We start from the raw sequence: 18,949 nt of genomic DNA, 5'->3' as shown, positions 1-18,949 counted from the left end.
GAAAATAGTGGTTACCTTTTGGAAAGTACCTTTGGAAAGCACCTTCTGGGGTGTTGAAATGTTCCAAATATTGATCTGGGGGGTGGTTACATAGATACATCCATATGCCAAAAACTTATTGGGCTATACACTTAAGACTTATGTACTGTATGAATATTTTACCTCAATAAAAAGGATATAAAAAGTTAAAATTTGAAAATGCACATCCAGAATTAATCACTTCTTACCACCTCCTCTGCTTCCTATCATTCTGATTCAAGCCACTTCCCTCTTCTCTTGTCTGAATTACTGCTGTAGCTCCTAACTAGTCCCCTGCTTGCCCCTACAGCATATTCTCAACACAGCAGTCAGAGTGAGCCTTTAAAACCTAAGTCATATCATGTCAATTCCTTGCTCTAAACCTGCAATGGCTCCCCATCTCCCTCAGAGTAAAAGCCAATGTCCTTCCAGTAGCCTCCAAGCCAGCAGCTTATTATCTTTCCAGGCTTATCTCCAACCACTCTCCCCCTTTATCCCAGCCACACAGACCTCCTTGCTACCACTTTGGGTACGTTCCTTCCCTAGGACCTTTGCTCTAATTATTTCCTCTGTGTGGAATGTTCTCCCAGTATCTGCATGGCAGAGTTCCTCACCCCCAAGATTGTGCTCAAATGGCACCTTCTCAAGGAAGCCACACTTACCACCCCATTTGAAATTGCAAACCTTTCTCCCCACCCCCATCTTAGCATTCCCGATCCCATTTGCCCTGCTTTTTATTTTACCTTCTAACACTCTACATATTAGGTATTATGTTTATTATTTAGCATCTGTCCACCAACCCATTAGCATGCAGCCTCCATGAAGATCTTGTTTAGTTAATGAATGTATCCCAAGTATCCATAACAATGCCTGGTACATAGGAGGCACTCAATAAGTATTGCTGAATGAATGAATGAACAGATTTCTCTATATTAGGGCCCTGTGTGGAGACAAATCAGGGTGACCAGTTGCTTTCCTCTCCCAAAGAACAGAGAAGTTCTGAAAGCAGGTGGCAGGAAGACAGTCCCAAAGGCCCTCTCCACCATGACCAGGGCTGCAGAGAGTGGGTGTGGAGTTGGGTCCAGATGCCCAGCCCAAGCACTGCAAGGTGTCAGGGGCTGATTTTCAGCTCTCCAGCCACCTCCACTCCCACCAAAGGCAGGTTGGGAGTTTCTACTTGGCCACCTTGGTCTGTGGGAATCCACAATCTCAACAGTGTCTAAGCACCCCCAGACAGAGATAGAGACCAGACCAGCCTGTCCATCTCTGTATCCCCAGGCCCCACAAAGTACCCAGTAAATGGTCAGTACTCAAAGTATGTTTATGAAATAGATAAATGGATATCACCAGCTCCCTAACTGAACAGCTCTCTGTAATCCTGCTAAGGAAAAAACTTCCAGGGTGAGGAGCATTGCAGGATAAGATGCCTGATCTCCTTTATCTTTTGGGTCAGGGAAGCCCTTTGCCAGCTGTCCCTGTCTCCCTGCCCACCCACAAGCCAGTATTTCCAAGGGGACATGAATGCCAAGGCCCACCTACCCGCCTCCCCTTTGTATCCCAGCCCACCATCAACTGCCAGCCTTTTCTTTGTTCTACAGAGCTGGTAGCCTCCTTTGGGCTTGAGTTAAGAAGGAGGCTGAGGCTGAAGGGGTGATTCATGCAGCTCAAAGAGCCAGGTATCGTCCTTCCTCTCTGTTCTGTGCCCATCCTGCCAAATGAGGCCAACAAGGAAGTACCATACTCCAAGCCCTCTACTCTAGGGACTGCTCTCCTCACTAAGATGCAAAGAAACAGGATGCCCAGGCCTCAGGGAATAGAGACTAGGCAATGTGGGCTAGACTTGGGGGCCAGAGAGTCCTGCCCTACCTAGCCCAGAAGGGCAAATGGGCAGAGAAATGCCAGGTGCACCTCTGGGGGCTTTCAGTTTTGGTGAAACTGGGCAGGAGGAGAAGGGAGAGTTGGAGGAAAGGGAGTTGGGAAATATTTAACCTTATAAGAAAATCCTTACAGGCAGAAGCTGTGCTATCTACTAGGAGGCAAAACCCAAAGTTCTAGGCTTGGCTCTGATCCTACAAACAATGTGAATTGTGGGTATCACTGTAGTGTTATTTGTAAAAATTAAAAATCAGTAACAATCTAGTCAAAATTATAAAAATGAGTCAATAAAATATGATAATCATTTATTCAAAAAATGTTTATAGCATGCCTACTCTGTGCCAGGCATGGGGGTTACATAGGTAGGTGAGCAGATGTGGTCCTGGCCTTTTTGGTGCTTACCAAGCCCAGAAAAACTACCTGGGCCAGGAGAGATGGGGAAGGAAAAATAGATCCACCCGGAGTAACTAACAGAGGAAATGAACCTGGTCTAGCGGGGGAGGGGGTCAGAGAAGGCCTCCTTAAGAAGGGGCTGTTTTAGCTAAGACTTGAAAGATGAATAAAAAGACAATCCAATATTATACCATTATAAAAATCCTTAGAAAATATTCTTTATTGACATGGGGGAAATGATTATAATGTAACATTAAGTGTATAAAATAGGATATAAAAACCATAGATGCCCTCAACTATGTAAAAATAATTATCTATCTAACATCTATCTATCTATCTATCTATCATCTATCTATGTGGGAAAATTTTCTGGAACACCAGAAATTTAACAGTAGTGATCTGCAGGTGGCAGAATTACTGGTTATTTTGTCATCTTTATTCTTTTCTATATTTCTCAAATTTTTAACAATAAACATGGATTGCTTTTATGCTTGGAAATAAATATCAAATATGAAACACAACACAGCCTCCAAGGCTCTGCCCCATGACCTCTGGGTAGAGGGGTTCTTCAGAAAGTAGCCTGGCCATTCCCTTGCTTCCAAGCAGCACTCCTAAAGCACTCGGAGGCTTCCTAGATGCCATTCCAATGTCAGCTGGGAGAAGCTTTCACCACTGATACTAATCTGGATTGCCCAGAGTGCTCTTTAGCATAACCCACCTGAAGGCTATCCCTAGTTCAAACAAAGAAATTACCTTTTTAATCACAAAGTTGACATTCTTCCATCACTTTCCCCCTGTAAGCCCACCATTAATTTGCTGACTTAACCTGTGGAGGCTGAAATTTCTCTGTTCTATTCCTTGCAGGTAAGCCTTTTACATCAAAGGCTGGGGAGCAAGAGTCAGAATTAGGAGGAGAAAAGAGGCTGTGGCTCAGTGACCTTGAACATGCTGGAACTCTGGGCCTCTGTTTCCTCTTCTCCAAATGTGAGGGAGTTGGGCATCAGGGCTTGCTATCACTCCTCTTCTGTCTCAGCCACTCTAGGCCAATGACTAATCCATCCATACAGGAGCTAGAGATGGCCTACCTCTGCTGAAAGCAGATGGCACCAATAGAGAGCCCAGGCTAGCTGGGGGGTGGGGGGAGAGGGCTAAATTGATGCCTAAAAGCAAACATACCTTAATCTACCAGATTTCTTTCCCAGAGCTCTGGTCCAGCAGTCTGGCCTCCCCCACACTCTGCTGTACTTCCCTGGCCAGCAGCCCAGTTGGGCAGGCCTCCAGCTGTGGACAGAGGCAGGGCTGCCAGGGGCTCAACTGCCCACTGGAGTGAAGGTGAGGAGGGAGGGAGAGGCACCAAGCATGGGCTGGAGCAGAGTGCAGAGGCCATGGCAAAAATCAGAGGGGAAATATCACCCCCGCTGACAGCCGTGAGGAAACTGTTCCATAAATCCTATAGCTTCTCGAGGCTGATTCAAAACACATATGGGCTCACTGGTTAAAGGCATCTCTGGTAGACAGACCTGGATTCAAATCCTGTCTTGGCTCCTGATAAGATGTTTGGGAAAATTACTGAACCATCCTGAGCTTTAGACCTCAGTGTATCTATAGATGTGTCTAGAATGGGGATAACAATAACCTCTACCAGCAAGAAACTATGAGCATTAAATGAGATAAAGCATATAAAAATATAGCATTGTGCCTAGCTCATAACCACTAGGAGCTTAAAAACACAACACAATCTTCCCAGGATTTCAACACAGTATTGGCAAGAGTCATGGTAAGGAAGAACTATAGAAAGTTAGAGCTGAAAGGAACCTCAGAGACCTCGAATCCAGAATCCAGTCCCTTCATTTAACAGACGGTGGCAGGGGGTGTGGTGGCAAAGAGGAGGCTCAGGGATTGAATAACTTATCCAAGAAGGTTGCACAGCTACTTTGTAACAGCAAGGTTCAAACTCAGGTATTTCTGACTCCCAAATACCCATCACCCCTTCACCCCACACCAACCCATCTAGTCACAGACAGGTCTCCTTCCCACAGAGAGGGCTGTGGTGGTCAGGGAGTGGCACTCCTCCCCATAACAAGCCCCCTGGAGTAGGTATCAAGTTGGCACAGAGTGCCACCAAGAAAACCCAGGGATTCCCTAGAAGTAGGAGCTGAGGGGGATGGGGTATCCATTACCAAGCATGTGGAGGTGCCAGGCAAATAACCTGTAAAATACCTTTAAATAACCACAGGTTATTGATGAATCAACAATTTAAGCTTTTTTTTTTTTGTAACTGGATCACACTACACGATGTGAACCTTTTTTTCTCTTGGCTTTCTGCCAAGTGGAAGGAAATAAAATTTGTAGTTGCCTGACCAAACCATGCCTTGCTTGGTGAGGGGCCCAGCTGACTCCTGTCACCGAATGCCCCATACATGCCTCACCAATGCTTGGGCAGTATTTCTCCCTGGTTCCCAGGCCACATCTACCTCTGTCTGGCTTGTCAGGGCAGGGAGCCAGGCACCTGGGGACCTCCGGCAGAAAGGTGTTCTCCCAGACCCAGCAGCCTGCTGACTCCAGCTGCCCAGAGGGCAGCAGCGCAAGCTGTTCCTCCTGCACGGGGCCCTGGAGTGACCCGTCACCTCAGCCCAGCCTCCAGGATCCCAGCTTTGGAAGCTAGGCCCAGCAGCCTTTCTCTAACTCAGGAGAAAGACTCCTCTCTCAGGCACTACTGGGGTGTGGCTCTGAAGGAGCCACCTGAGCTGATAAGGGCAGCTGTGGTCAGGGCCCTGAGGTAGAATGCTGGGAAGATACAGACCACAGCATGATGGTTAGAGGTTAGACCCCTGGAAGGCCTGCCTGAGGCTCAACCGTGTGAGCTCTGAAAACTCATCCAATTCAATCAACATTTACTGAGTGTCTGCTATGCGCCAGACACTATGCTAGGCATTCTGGAGAATTTGTAGAAATGAACAAAATATGGTCACTGCCCAGGTCGCTGCACTTGAGGCATGACAATCTAGCAAGGAAGAAAAACATGTATAAATATAACTTAACAGTACTTTGACACCTCCCTGGAAATGTGGTGTGTCATGTGTGCCCATGTGTGCGTGCATGTGTATAAGGGCATATGTGTTGTTATGTAAGAGCATCAGTGTGTGGGGGGGGGCGCAGGGCTTGCCTATTCAGACCCACTTTGAACCATATGTTAACAATGATAATAAAACTACAAAATAAACCTACCACTTATGGCTTGCATATAACGCCAAGTGCATTATACAGTACCACGTGCTTTATATGTAGGAGTTTATTATATTCTTCCAATCATCCTAGGAAGAAGGTACTATTATTAATGTCTCCTTTTATTGACGTGTAAGTTAAAACTGAAGGAGGTTAATAAGTGACTTTCTCAAGGTCATACAGCTAGGAATTCATAGCAAGGATTTGAACCCAGGCCTGTATTGTTAGCCTCTATGCATACCTCTGCCTTGGCCCTCCAACGACAGCTCTTAAAGACCCCCAGCTCCTCAAGGCTGGAGCAAGGAGCAACAGAAGCTGTCTTCTGGAAGAATGAGCCTGCAATTCTGCCAGCACAGCCATCGCCATCCCCACAGGACAAGGAGGGCACATTCTGTGGGCCCGTAACCTCTGTTACATCATGACCAGGCCTTTGGTTTGCATTGGCACCCACTCAGTAGACCAGATTTCTTAAGCAGCCTTCCTATATTCACATATCTGCATGACTTTCCTAATGTGGCAACACTTTGTTATAATCGCCAGGCTCAGAGGCCCAGCCCACCCTAATGGGTTGAAATCAGGTTCATTGGTATAGCCCAGCCACAACCTGGGGCTAATGGCAGCATGAAGGCCCCTCAGTGGCTGAGATTACAGGGTTTCTGGGCTGCCTTCCCTGTCTTCCCTTCTCCCCTGAGCGGCAGTCTTCACCTCACCTTCCCTGGGAAACTTGGAGGTTGTGAAGGAGGTAAACAGGGCAGAAACACTGCCATCAGGGGGCTGGGACACTGGGGGAATCAGGAAGGAAGGGGAGCAGTGGAATCAAGGCTCTGCTCCCAACCAGCTTCAGGAGGTTCTCTGGATCTGTTTCCCCTTTACCAGCTCCTACTTCACCTCCCTTATAGGATCATGATGAAAAGAGGAAAAACATGGTGCATTATAAAATCTTTGAAAAATTAAATGTGTACAAATGTAATGCAAACAGGAGAAACATGGGTGCCTAGGCCTGCCTGGGCAAGTTGTCAGGTGAGGCCAGAGGCTCCATGTCCCAGTTATGGAAGCTACTCCAGGGACAGCAGGTGCCGAAGACGTCTAGAACTCCGCAGTAGAAAGGGAATCTACTGGTGAGAAGATTTAAAGAGGGGGCAAGCACGCCTCACAAGAATGTCCCAGTGAGGCCAGCACTGGCAGTGTGCCCAGGCATTTGCTGGCACTTGGTGGCCCAGGCACTGCCTGGTGACAAGATTATGGCCTGGCAGGCCCAGGGAAAGAGCCCCAATGTGGACTGGACACCTGCATGACAGGACTGCCACTATTAGGTCACCCACCCTGGTGCTGCCTGGACACAGCATAAGCACCTCTGCTGTGACCGGAAACACAACATGGTTTTGCAACACAACAGGAACATTAAGAGCCTGCCTCCTCCTGCCTGCAACAGAGATCCCATAAGTGGGAGTTGGGCAGAGGTAAGCAGACTGTCTGGGTTCAACAGGACAGCCCTGGGGCATGGAGCTGGCTAGCACAAGGGTATCTGCAGAACAAGAAAGAGTATCCTCAGGAAGCTTTCCCAGGTCTGGTTAGAGAAGCAGCACTCCTGTCCGTGGTGTGCCACCCTAAGCCCACCCTAGCAATCTGCTCTGCCCCTTCCACTTCCCTCAAACTGGTGGAGATCAGCTCATTCCCAACCAGGGCTCACTGTCCACCCCACCCCCGCCCCCCCAGGCCAGGCTGAACAGGCAGCCTCAGGTTCCCTGGCTGGGTCAGGAGAACAGTGGAGCTTCAGCTCTGGGGTCCTGAGCACTGCCAGGTTCACATTCCTCCAGCCACCCAGCCCCCTCCTGCTTCAACTTCAGTTCAGCCTGATACTGTAGAGCAGAGGAGAGGAAGGCAGAGTGAGGGCTGGGGCACAATGGCCCAGACACTATCCGGCTTACTTGGGGTCTTATGCTCTACCTTTTATCCTCTCTAGATGGCCCTCAAGCCACCCAGCATGGGGCACAGCAGGTACCTTCAGCTGCTCTGGACTCACCTGAGCGGGATCTTGACACGGAGGTAGCGGTCGACAGCAATTGCCAGCAGGGCCAAGATGGAGCTCTGAGTGAGGATGAGGACAGGGCAGGCGACCATGAGGCAGGTGTGGAAGTAGGTCTGTGGCCCAATGTTGATGAGGATGGCAAGTGGGATGACCAGAGCGCCCACTGCCACATCAGCCACTGCCAGGGACACGATGAAGCAGAACGTGGCATCCCGCAGTGCCTGGTTCACCTTCACTGCCCAGATCACCAGCACGTTCCCAGGCACGGAGACCAGGGCGATGAGCACCTCGATGCCAATATACGCGGCCTGGAAGGCCGAGATGGAGGGCGGCATGGTGGGCACAGGCTGGGCACATCAGCAGACAGGCACCAAGGGGCAGGAGGCAAGCACCTGTGGTCACGGAAGCCTGGGGTGGGAAGGCCTGTCTGGGAGGGGGAGGGGAACCCAGGCAGCTCTGGAAGTCCAGCTGCCCTTTGGAGATGTGCCCCACTTGGCACATCTAGTGCCTGCCCAAGCTGGTGGGGTACCCTAACCCTTTCTCTGCCGAATCTTTGTCCACTCCCCTTATCAATCCCAGAGGATCCATTCGACAACATAAAATAGCAGCACTCACTCCTCCACTGGCTTTTCTATCAGGTGTGAGGCAGTTCCCAGCACACACTCACCCAACAGGGGTCCCCCGTGCTTGGCTCTGCCTACCCATGCCCACAGAACAGGATGCAGGGAGCTCACCATCCTGTCTGCTGGTGGCCAGGGAGTCCCAGAGGCGGTGCCCAAAGTTCCGGGCACCTGGTGCCGCTCAGGGCTTGAGGCCGCGCCAGGCAGGGCTGGACTCTCAGCACCGCGCGCAGCAGCTCACAGTCCTCCAGGCTCCCGCCGCAGAGCTCCTAGCCCGGCCTTTCAGGCAATCACATGGTGCGGCAGAGGCTCAGCCCGGACGCTTTTAAAGACGTAGCGCCCCTGTTTCGCACCTGGGACTGGTCTGGCAGACATGGGTCTGGAGGACTGAGCCCAGCACCAAGCCAGGGTGCGGGGTCCCCTTTCCCCAGCTTGCAGCGCACACATGCCCTGCGCCCACCCACCAGAGGCACTGCTGGCTCCTGCTTCCTAGCAGTCCCCGGTCCCGGTCCGGCTCTGCCAGGGACCCTCGCACACACCCTGCCCCAAGGGGGCATTCTAGTCGCCTCTTTAAACCCTTTCCTGCATCCCCACTGGGGATGACCCGGAGGCGAACTGAGGTACAGACTTACCCAAGGTGACCAAAGCTGGCGGAGCTCCTAGCCACCTGAATGGTTCTGTCCAAGCGCCCTCCCAGCTCCACGCATTGGGCAGCCTCTTGCTCCAGGGATGCCTGAAGAATCCAGGGCCAGCCTGTCAGGTCCAGAGGGATGGCAGCTGTCTGGGACTCGACTCGGGCACCCGGCGCCTCCGTCGCCCACGGCGCCAGAGCTGAGTGGCAGTCGGGCTCCGCACAACCGGAGGGGGTGGGGGCGGCGGCGGCACCGCGGGGCCCCTCCCTCCTGGCCCTCTGTCTCCTCCCCCATCCCCTCCTCTGAACAAAGGCAGTGATTCTGGGTGAGAAAAGCTGGGAAATGTGAGCTTGTCGTAGGGTTTGATGTGTGGATCCTGTCTCAAGAGTGGACAGCGGTGCAGCCTCCCTGTGTTCACTCTCCCTCTCTTCTCACATGTGGGGTGTCAGCGATCCCTCCCCCTGTCACAGCAAGGCATCTCACCTGCAAGACTCCAGGATGCCCCCCTTCTCCATTTCCCCCAACAGTCAGTTGGAAGTCCTGGCACACTCCCGGACCCCTCAATCCTGAAACCCTGCTTTCCCATGAAATCAGCCCCTGCATATTCCAGCACACATTGCTTTGCAGGCTCTATCCTGAGTAATTATGTTCCTTTCTCCTCTATCTGGTAATTTCCATTTTACAGAAGAGGACACTGAGGCTCAGAGAAGTGACCTAGCTTCACAAGGTCATCTACATCAGTGTCACCTCTTCGTGTGCTCCTTTTCTTTCCTCCTTCTGCCTCTTCATAGCACAGTACCTAAGCCATAGGTATCCAGTCCAATTTCCACATGTTATTGATGAAAAAGCAGACCCAGGGAAGGAAGGGACTTTCATAAGTTCCCACAGCAAATTCTAACAGAACCAGAGTAAGAAACCATGCTCCTGACTCCCAGCACAGGGCTCTCCACCACTGTGCTCCATCCTGATCCCACTCTTGGCTGTCTCCTGCCACAGTTTCAGTTTAGGTGGACCACTGGTATTGCCTAAGGACCACCCCACGGCAGATGCTCACTCAGACCAGGTGCCTTACAAAGAACCCGACTTGAGAAATCCTTGTTCATGGATATTGGGAGAGAGCTCTATGAGGGCGAAGAGAGGCTGGGAGACCCCAGTGCCGCCTGACCACATCCCAGTCACTGAGGTCACTGCATTCTTGTTGGGTTTCAGGATGTCAAGAGAGGAGTTCTGCTGAGAGGAGGGTGCCAACTAAAACTGCCACTTGTCATCTGCCTCTACAAGGATTAGGTCACTAGCCACTGCAGTCCCTGATCTTCAGCACGGGAGCTCAGGGCAGAGATCAGGAACGAGGCACTGTAATGAGTTTTAGATTGTAATATGTGAATCATGACTAAGTGTTAAAATGAAACTATGAGCTCTCTGGTTGTATCTGTCTATATGTCTATGTTGGCATATATGTCTTTACCTTTGGATGTTATTAGCTGTACTTAATTGGCTTAAAGGAAATTAAGTGCTTATATAAATTTCTCAGAAAGGAAACTTGCCAGAATGAATTTTGTGTTCATGTGAACTAGGAAATATTCAGTATTAAAATAATACCTGGTATTAAAGTTAAAGTTTGTAGATTTAATTAATATAGATATGTCTTTAGAGTCATCAACATTAAGTGTAATACTTTTATTGTATCAATACCTAGATTTCATAGAAGTCAAATAAGATCTTATTACATCCGTTGCAAACTTGTCAGCAAGAAAAATAACTTGGTATGATGAAATTTTTATAAGTAAATTAAATGTAAGTGAGATAAGAGCTTTTGGGTGAACTCTTTAGGATTAATTATATTTTAAGAATGTCTACTTAAAAATAATCTCTCCAGATATTTGGTAACTTAAAAGTTTAGAGTTGTGCTAAGTTAAGTTAAATGATAGAAGTTTATTGAATAGCTAAGTCATTCCCAAATAAAATAGGATACTGAAACATTAATTACTGAACATTGGCTTCCTTTTACAGAGAAACTAAAGGTATTGAGGATTATTAATAAATGTATTTGGTGCCACACTGAGACAGTTTCTATAAAAAAGCACATTTTTTTTAGAAGTTATTATTGGTATTTATGTTTTCCAATCTACAGAATGCTAATGTAGAAGACAGTTCCCAATTGCTTACTTTTTCATTCTCACTAGAAATTAAGGTGTTTAAGAGTTGAGGATTCTAATTTAAATATGTCATTAAAGCTACTTGAAAGAATAAAGGAAACATTTCAGTATGCAGCAAGAAAGTAGGATGTGTGTTTTCAATAAAGGAAGTTATGAGGAATAGAATTGCATTTCACTAAGGGAAAAGTAATTTTGTCCTAGAGCTGGTTGTTGCTGGATGGAGAAAATAAGGGCCAAACTAATATGGGTACAGAAAATGATGGAAGGTTTGTGGGAAAGGAACCCTGAGAAGAGTTTTGTGCATGGTCAGGATTGGCTAAATTTAGAATAACTTTAATTGAGTAAATAAATTTTAAAAGTAAGTTGGTGCAAAACTTGAATTTGGTTTTTCTCTCTGTAAAGAGGACAAAGTTTTCTTAAAATGTCGATCTGCTTTTGATAACAGATTTTAAGTTTCTCTACATTTTCAGTGATTTGTTCTGTATTTGTCTTTGAAATCTTTTATTGTCACTTTGGTTAAATGAATAAGTACTATTTCACAATGACCTATGATCCTATTTGACCAAGTGTTTTAAAACCTTTTTGTTATTTTTTGACAAACTTCCCAAATCAAATTCTAATGAAGTTTCTTTGACCTCTAGCTAACTTTGGGATGTTTTAAGGGGCCCTAAAACATCCCAAAGAAAGATATTAAACTAATTAGATTTATTTGGTATGTTAATTACATGGGAAGCATTGTCAAATGGGTAATAAATCTTCTTAGGTTATATTGTATGGGTAAATGTTTTTAATCTAGATATTCTAGAAATTATATGGAATTTCTAAAACTATGGTATGTCCTGGTAAAATGTTATCAGTCATAATTCTAGTTATTATCTTAAAATGTTGTATGTCAAAGCAGTAACCAAGTTTTTTTGTCAATGACAATGTAATCAGGTCTTTAACTGTGCTTTCTTAAGTCTTTGTCATTCATAGACAGTTACTGTTTTACACTTATGCCTGCAAAAATGCTTCCTCTTCAAGAAGACTCATAGCAAGAACTTTCTGACAAGTTACAGCAAAGCCAAATGTTAAAAAAGCCTGTATGACCAATTATATGAGTCATTAGACCAAGTTTATTGAAACCAGACTTATTTTGCAAACAAATTAGTCAACTTGGCTGTATTTGGTAGAAATGAAGGTAATTTTAGAGAGAAAAAGATTATGTTTCAGTGGATTTTAAATTCTAAATTTGTTAATTGAGGTCTGTATTCACTGCCTAAGACTCACTTCACACATAGCTCTTTGTTGTTATGTTATATTATTGTAAAGTTTAATTGAATTATTAAAAACACTCTAAGTTTGTTTCTGAAGCTTATCTCAGTAATCTATCTTTGGATGAAGATCAGATGCCCCATGACCTGAAACCAGGAGAGTATACATACTGGAAAAGACATAATTTAAAAGACTATCTCCAACCTAGATGGAAAAACCCTTATCAGGTACTCTTAAGTAGCTCATGCACAGCAAAACTGAAGAGAATTGACTCTTGGATTAGTATACCCTCTTAGAAAGGGCTCCTGCACTGACCCAGCCTATAGAGAGGACTTCAGACCTTAAAATCACCTTAAAACAATGCTCAAGCAGAGAAGAAACTACCAGACTAGGATAAGAGGAAGACAACATCTGAAGTAGAGAGCTGACCCAAGATGCTGGACCAGGCCTCTATACCAATTACTTTGATAATTGCTCACACCTTTGCTTATGAACCAACTATATATCACAATCTTATGCAGAGTTAAAGTTCATCCAATTGTTAGGTTTATGGTCAATTACCTATATCCAGTATTTCTGGGTTACATTGGTGGATTTCTCCACTCCAAGGCTCTAATTGGAAGGCCCTTAGGGAATTATTCTAGAAGAAAGAAATTATAGCTCTGTTCAGGTCATTACTGGTATTACTAGGTGGGATCCCCTCACCTGGCCATTTAATAATACCTGCTCTGACTCTGACCATAAATATTCATTTTCTTCTAAAGTTACTCAAGTTCAGTCAGAGCAACAATTCAAGTTTCAGCCAAGGAATATAATCTCCCTCAGTTGTGGGATGGATTTATATGGCTAACACCAGGCTATAATCATTTAAGTTTAAGGTCCCTCTTAAGTTGGGAACCATATTAAGGATAACCAGCATAATAACACTAGGAAATTGGGTTGGGTGCCTTATGAATAAAACCAATATATAATTTCCCTTAAAGATAAGGATTGGTACAGAATTGACTGAGATGACTGGGGATATACTGGGTTACACCTAATGGAAGTTCTTGGCATTGTATTTTGCCTGATTTACAAAATTGTCCTTTCTTGCATTACCAAATGTATGACTGAGCCTCTGATAAAATGATGACTAGGTGACTTGAAGCAGTTGACCAATTACATAGTTCTATATGAATGACTGTTATAGTGTAACTCTAAATATGGAAAAAAGCAACAATAAGGAATCATTTCCTGGACCATAACAGACTAGTAAGACAGGTGGTCCAGAGAAGTTTGGCTACCATTAATAAGGTCTAGTCCAGTAATAGCACATTGAAAGTAGCAGGATACAAAATTAATGCACAGAAATCTCTTGCATTCTTATACACTAATGATGAAAAATCTGAAAGAGAAATTAAGGAAACACCCCCATTTACCATTGCAACAAAAAGAATAAAATACCTAGGAATAAACCTACCTAAGGAGACAAAAGACCTGTATGCAGAAAACTATAAAACACTGATGAAAGAAATTAAAGATGATATAAGCAGACGGAGACATATATCATGTTCTTGGATTGGAAGAATCAACATTGTGAAAATGACTCTACTACCCAAAGCAATCTACAGATTCAATGCAATCCCTATCAAACTACCACTGGCATTTTTCACAGAACTAGAACAAAAAATTTCACAATTTGTATGGAAACACAAAAGACCCTGAATAGCCAAACCAATCTTGAGAAAGAAAAACGGAGCAGGAGGAACTAGGCTCCCTGACTTCAGACTATACTACAAAGCTACAGTAATCAAGACAGTATGGTATTGGCACAAAAATAGAAATATAGATCAATGGAACAGGATAGAAAGCCCAGAGATAAACCCAAGCACATATGGTCACCTTATTTTTGATAAAGGAGGCAAGAAAATGCAATGGAGAAAAGAAATCCTTTTCAATAAGTGGTACTGGGAAAACTGGACAGCTACATGTAAAAGAATGAAATTAGAACACTCCCTAACACCATACACAAAAATAAACTCAAAATGGATTAAAGACCTAAATGTAAGGTCAGACACTATAAAACTCTTAGAGGAAAACATAGGCAGAACACTCTATGACATAAATCACAGCAAGATCCTTTTTGAGCCACCTCCTAGAGAAAGGGAAATAAAACCAAAAATAAACAAATGGGACCTAATGAAACTTAAAAGCTTTTGCACAGCAAAGGAAACCATAAACGAGACAAAAAGACAACTCTCAGAATGGGAGAAAATATTTGCTAATGAAGCAACTGACAGAGGATTAATCTCCAAAATTTACAAGCAGCTCATGCAGCTCAATATCAAAAAAACAAACAACCCAATCCAAAAATGGGCAGAAGACCTAAACAGACAATTCTCCATAGAAGACATACAGATTGCCAAGAAACACATGAAAGAATTCTCAACATCATTAATCAGTAGAGAAATGCAAATCAAAACTACAATGAGATATCACCTCACACCAGTCAGAATGGCCATCATCAAAAAAATCTACAAACAATAAACACTGGAGATGTGTGGAGAAAAGGGAACCCTCTTGCACTGTTGGTGGGAATGTAAATTGATACAGGCACTATGGAGAACAGTATGGAGGTTCCTTAAAAAACTAAAAATAGAACTACCATACGACCCAGCAATCCCACTACTGGGAATATACCCTGAGAAAACCATAATTCAAAAAGAGTCATGTACCACAATGCTCATTGCAGCTCTATTTGCAATAGTCAGGAAATGGAAGCAACCTAAGTGTCCATCGACAGATGAATGGATAAAGAAGATGTGGCACATATATACAATGGAATATTAGCCATAAAAAGAAACGAAATTGAGTTATTTGTAGTGAGGTGGTTGAACCTAGAGTCTGTCATACAGAATGAAGTAAGTCAGAAAGAGAAAAACAAATACTGTATGCTAACACATATATATGGAATCCAAAAAAAAAAAAAAAGTGGTCATGAAGAACCTAGGGGCAGGATGGGAATAAAGACGCAGACCTACTAGAGAATGGACTTGAGGACACGGGGAGGGGGAAGGGTAAGCTGGGACAAAGTGAGAGACTGGCATGTACATATATACACTACCAAATGTAAAACCGATAGCTAGTGGGAAGCAGCCGCATAGTACAGGGAGATCAGCTCGGTGCTTTGTGACCACCTAGAGGGGTGGGATAGGGAGAGTGGGAGGGAGGGAGACTCAAGAGGGAAGAGATATGGGGATATATGTTTATGTATAGCTGATTCACTTAGTTATAAAGCAGAAACTAACACACCATTGTAAAGCAATTATACTCCAATGAAGATGTAAAGAAAAAAAAATAGCACATTGAGTGGCCTGTCAACGAAATCCTCATCTGGCCTAGGAATGAGCATTCCTAGCACCATGGAACAAAATGATCATAAAATGCCTCCCAAACTATGGTCGAATTTAGGACCATGAGGGGTCCCTGCCAGCTAAAAATTGTCATTTGCCATCTGCCTCTACAAAAATTAGGTCACTAGCCACTGCAGTAGCTGACCTTCACCCAGGAGTTCAGGGCAGAGATCAGGAATGAGGACCTCTGTGTTCTGGGAAAAACGAAGATTAGGCCTTCAGATAGTTATTTTCAGGAGAATATTGTATGAGCCCAATTTCTTGTATTTTCTCATATCTAGAAAAGCACTAAAATCATTAATGGAGACATTTGCCTCTTGTGACTAGCAGCAACCCTCTGCCAAAATGTGTGCTTGATTGCACGTATCCCCCTTCACCAAAATCACATATATACTGACCTCTCCCGCACTTCTTTGGGGCAGTTCCTCAGAGCTATCTGAGAAGCTGTCTCCAGGCTATGGTCCTCCTTTTGCCCCAAATAAAACTTAATGCACAACTCTCATGTTGTGCATTTTTTTCAGTCAACAAGGGTGAGCACACACCTTCTGCTGGGAGTCTGTGCTGAATCACAGTGAGGCCTGGGGTGGGGCTTGAACCTGAGTAGCTGGGAGGAAAAGGGTAAGGGTGGGTTGAATCTTCCTGGGGGAGGAGGAAGCCCAGCATGGGGAAAGCTAACTTCCATTTCTACCTTCAGGGGGAGCAAAGAATCTATGCCTCAAATAGCAAAATTGCAATCTTTCCCTAGAGCCTAGCTGGAGAAACTGGAACATGTCAACTCTCCTTCCCCCTTTCCCCTCTGCTTCCTCTACAGATTTCCTCCACACTCCAGATGGCATCCTAAAGGTCTGCTTATTCCCCATGTCATGTGAACATACAAGGCTTGTGTCCATGCCCCTGCCTCTCAGACCTTTACATGGCCCAAATTATTTTTGGTTCAAGGCTTTCTCTTAATTTTCACTCAGCTTCCTAATTTTCACTCATCTAGCTGTCATAAAAACCTGCAAAGACCCAGGCAGGCCTGGCTTGGGGCAAGGGGTGTATGATTGGGTCACCCTATCTAAACTTCAGCAGCAACTTCAGCTCTGGAGACAACAGATCCCCTGCCACACACACACACACACACACACACACACACACACACACACACTCCCACCCCCAATTCTTCTCACTTCACCATGGATTGTTGACATGTAGTAGATACATTTGCATAATACCTGTAGGCAATGTGTTTGTTCCTCAGCTCTGGGTAAAATAAACCAAAACAGTTTTCTCTTCTCTCCTCCCTCCCTCCTTCCCTCCCTCCCTCCACCCCCTGCCTGTTTCCCGGGTCAGGTCTTCTGGGGGATTAGACTGGCCTCTTTGAGAACAGAGCTGATTTAGTCAGAGTCCATCCTGGAGAGCTGCTCTGGGAAAAGCACACCATCTCCTCAGAGTCTTCTGGGAGGGAGAGGGTGGGGGTGTTCGTGGTAAACACAGTGCTCCTGGGCAGCAGGTCCCTTTGGTGCAGTGAAAAGACCACTTGATTGAGAGTCAGAAGAGCTAGAAGCTGGCTCCTGGACCACACTCTGCCACTCACTGGCTACATGGCCCCAGCCAAGTTACTTTTCCTCTCCTGGCTTCAGTTTATCCATCAGTCATCTCAAACAATTGACATCTATCATCCTGTCCTGCTCTGACAGCCGGTAAGTCTGTTCCAAGGTGGAAAAAATGCCAAGATGGAGCCCTTCGGCACTTGACTTTTCCATCTAGAAACTTCTAAGTCCAGGCTACCACATCTAGGACAGATTCCAGGGCTGAGAGGAGGGAAGGTTTGTGGTGGGGGAAGTAGAGAAGGGGGTCAGAGGTCTATAGTGGGCAGAGGATGATGTGGAGAGGTGTAGGCAGAACAGGTAGAACAAAGCTGTCTGGAATTTGCACTGAGCCAAAAACTCTGGCTTTCACAGTATGTCCAGGACACCCTGACTAGATGACCCTCCCCATGGCCAGGGTCCACTTATGCTCTGGAGACATGTGACCTCCATGCTTTCACCTGCCTTGAACAGCACAGCCTTGGTTTCCTCATCCATAAAATTGATGTAGGAAAACCACCCCATAGCATGGTTATGACGGCTTAATGAGCTGACTTATGGAGTGTCTAGCACAGATATTTTATCAACAAGGCAAGTAGGCAGCCCCAAGCAGGTGGAGTACTGGGGGTAGAAAGAGTAGAAGAGTGAAAAATTCTGGAATCTGCTCTGTGCAGCCAGTCATGCTAAAGTCCCACAGGTACCAGGTGTGGGTGTCCTTAAATGTACCCAGTGAAAAGCTTCTATTTGGCATGTGGCTCTGGGAGCAAGATAACATCACAGAGGGTCTAAAGACCCCCAGGGCCTGGCCTCATCCCCTCTACCCCTTTATCTCTTTGTCCTGCTTCTGTCCTCCCAAGGCCCCTGTCCCAGGTTTCTCCACTGACCCTTCACACCTACAGTCTCTGCATTGGGGGAAAGGGTGGATAGGGGGGAGGGAGGGCTGATGTGGAAACAACTCCTGAGGGGCAGCCCTGCATGTCTTCCTTCCTTGAGTTCTCCAAACTGGGCTAGACACCCCAAGTCAGGAAGGGGCCTGCCCATGGAGGTGGAAGCCATCCCAGTCACCCCTCAGGACACCAGCAGGGAAAGGGGGTGTCAAGGCTCGGCTCAGCTCCGGGTGGGTAAATGAGGTTTTAGGATTCTCCCCTTCCCAACAGCAGGAGGTCATTTTGGTCCTTGTCTTATTTTTCAGCATTGTTCTGGGCAGCATGTGTACGAGGAGAAGGAGGAAGAGGAGCAGGGCTGGGAAAGGACAGGCAGTTTGGAAGGAAAAGATTTCTGGATGGCAGGGAAGCCCCCGGCCTTTTCCCAGTGGGGCCCACCCCAAGCCAAGTCTGTCTCTGCAGCAGCTTCGCTGAAGTTCCCTTCCTCTCCTTTTTTCCTCTACCCTTCCCCCTTCAGATTTGGAATCTAAGTCTCTGCCTCCTTCTCCCTCCCTCGTCCTCTCTCCCTTCTCCAGGACCAGAGGTTCCTATGGGGAAGATGCTGGGTAGTAGTGTCAACTCAGGCTGAGTATTCCCTGTGGATCGGTGTGTTTGTGAGGTCAGGGGGGCGTGGGATAAGTCAGGGCCAGTTAGTCCAAGTCCCTCCAGACAGCTCGGAACTGTTCCTAAATCCTGAAGATGTCACTTTCATTTCTTCTTAAACTCATTGTTCGTTCGTTCATTAATCCATTCATTTATTCTATTCAACAGACATTTATTGAACCCCTTTTGTTGTATCAGACAGTGAGCTGAGCACTGGGGATATAGAGATAAGAAAACCTCCCAGTCAGGTGGGGAACAGAA

At 46.0% G+C, this 18,949-nt stretch overlaps 1 protein-coding gene across 2 annotated transcripts in view; it reads right to left on the bottom strand.

The window, feature by feature from the left end:
* ADORA1 (adenosine A1 receptor) overlaps positions 1-8,318 on the bottom strand; it is a 33,029-nt gene extending 24,711 nt beyond the window's left edge. Inside the window, exons 1-2 of one of the 2 annotated variants that reach the window (XM_068538457.1) lie at positions 8,300-8,318; positions 7,535-7,877 (exon numbers count right to left, since the gene is read on the bottom strand). In XM_068538457.1, the coding sequence (XP_068394558.1) occupies positions 7,535-7,875 (341 nt within the window). In that variant the 5' untranslated portion in view covers positions 7,876-7,877; positions 8,300-8,318. Of the gene's footprint in view, positions 1-7,534; positions 7,878-8,299 lie in introns of those variants that run through there. The other variant, XM_068538455.1, reaches the window with a different exon arrangement.
* Positions 8,319-18,949: the final 10,631 nt, after the last annotated feature.

This window comes from Eschrichtius robustus, chromosome 3 (assembly GCF_028021215.1).
Source record: "Eschrichtius robustus isolate mEscRob2 chromosome 3, mEscRob2.pri, whole genome shotgun sequence".
In the NCBI taxonomy this organism is placed as follows: Eukaryota; Metazoa; Chordata; class Mammalia; order Artiodactyla; family Eschrichtiidae; genus Eschrichtius; species Eschrichtius robustus.
Note: the sequence above shows the minus strand (reverse complement) of the source record. Positions and strands in the feature narration are given on the sequence as shown.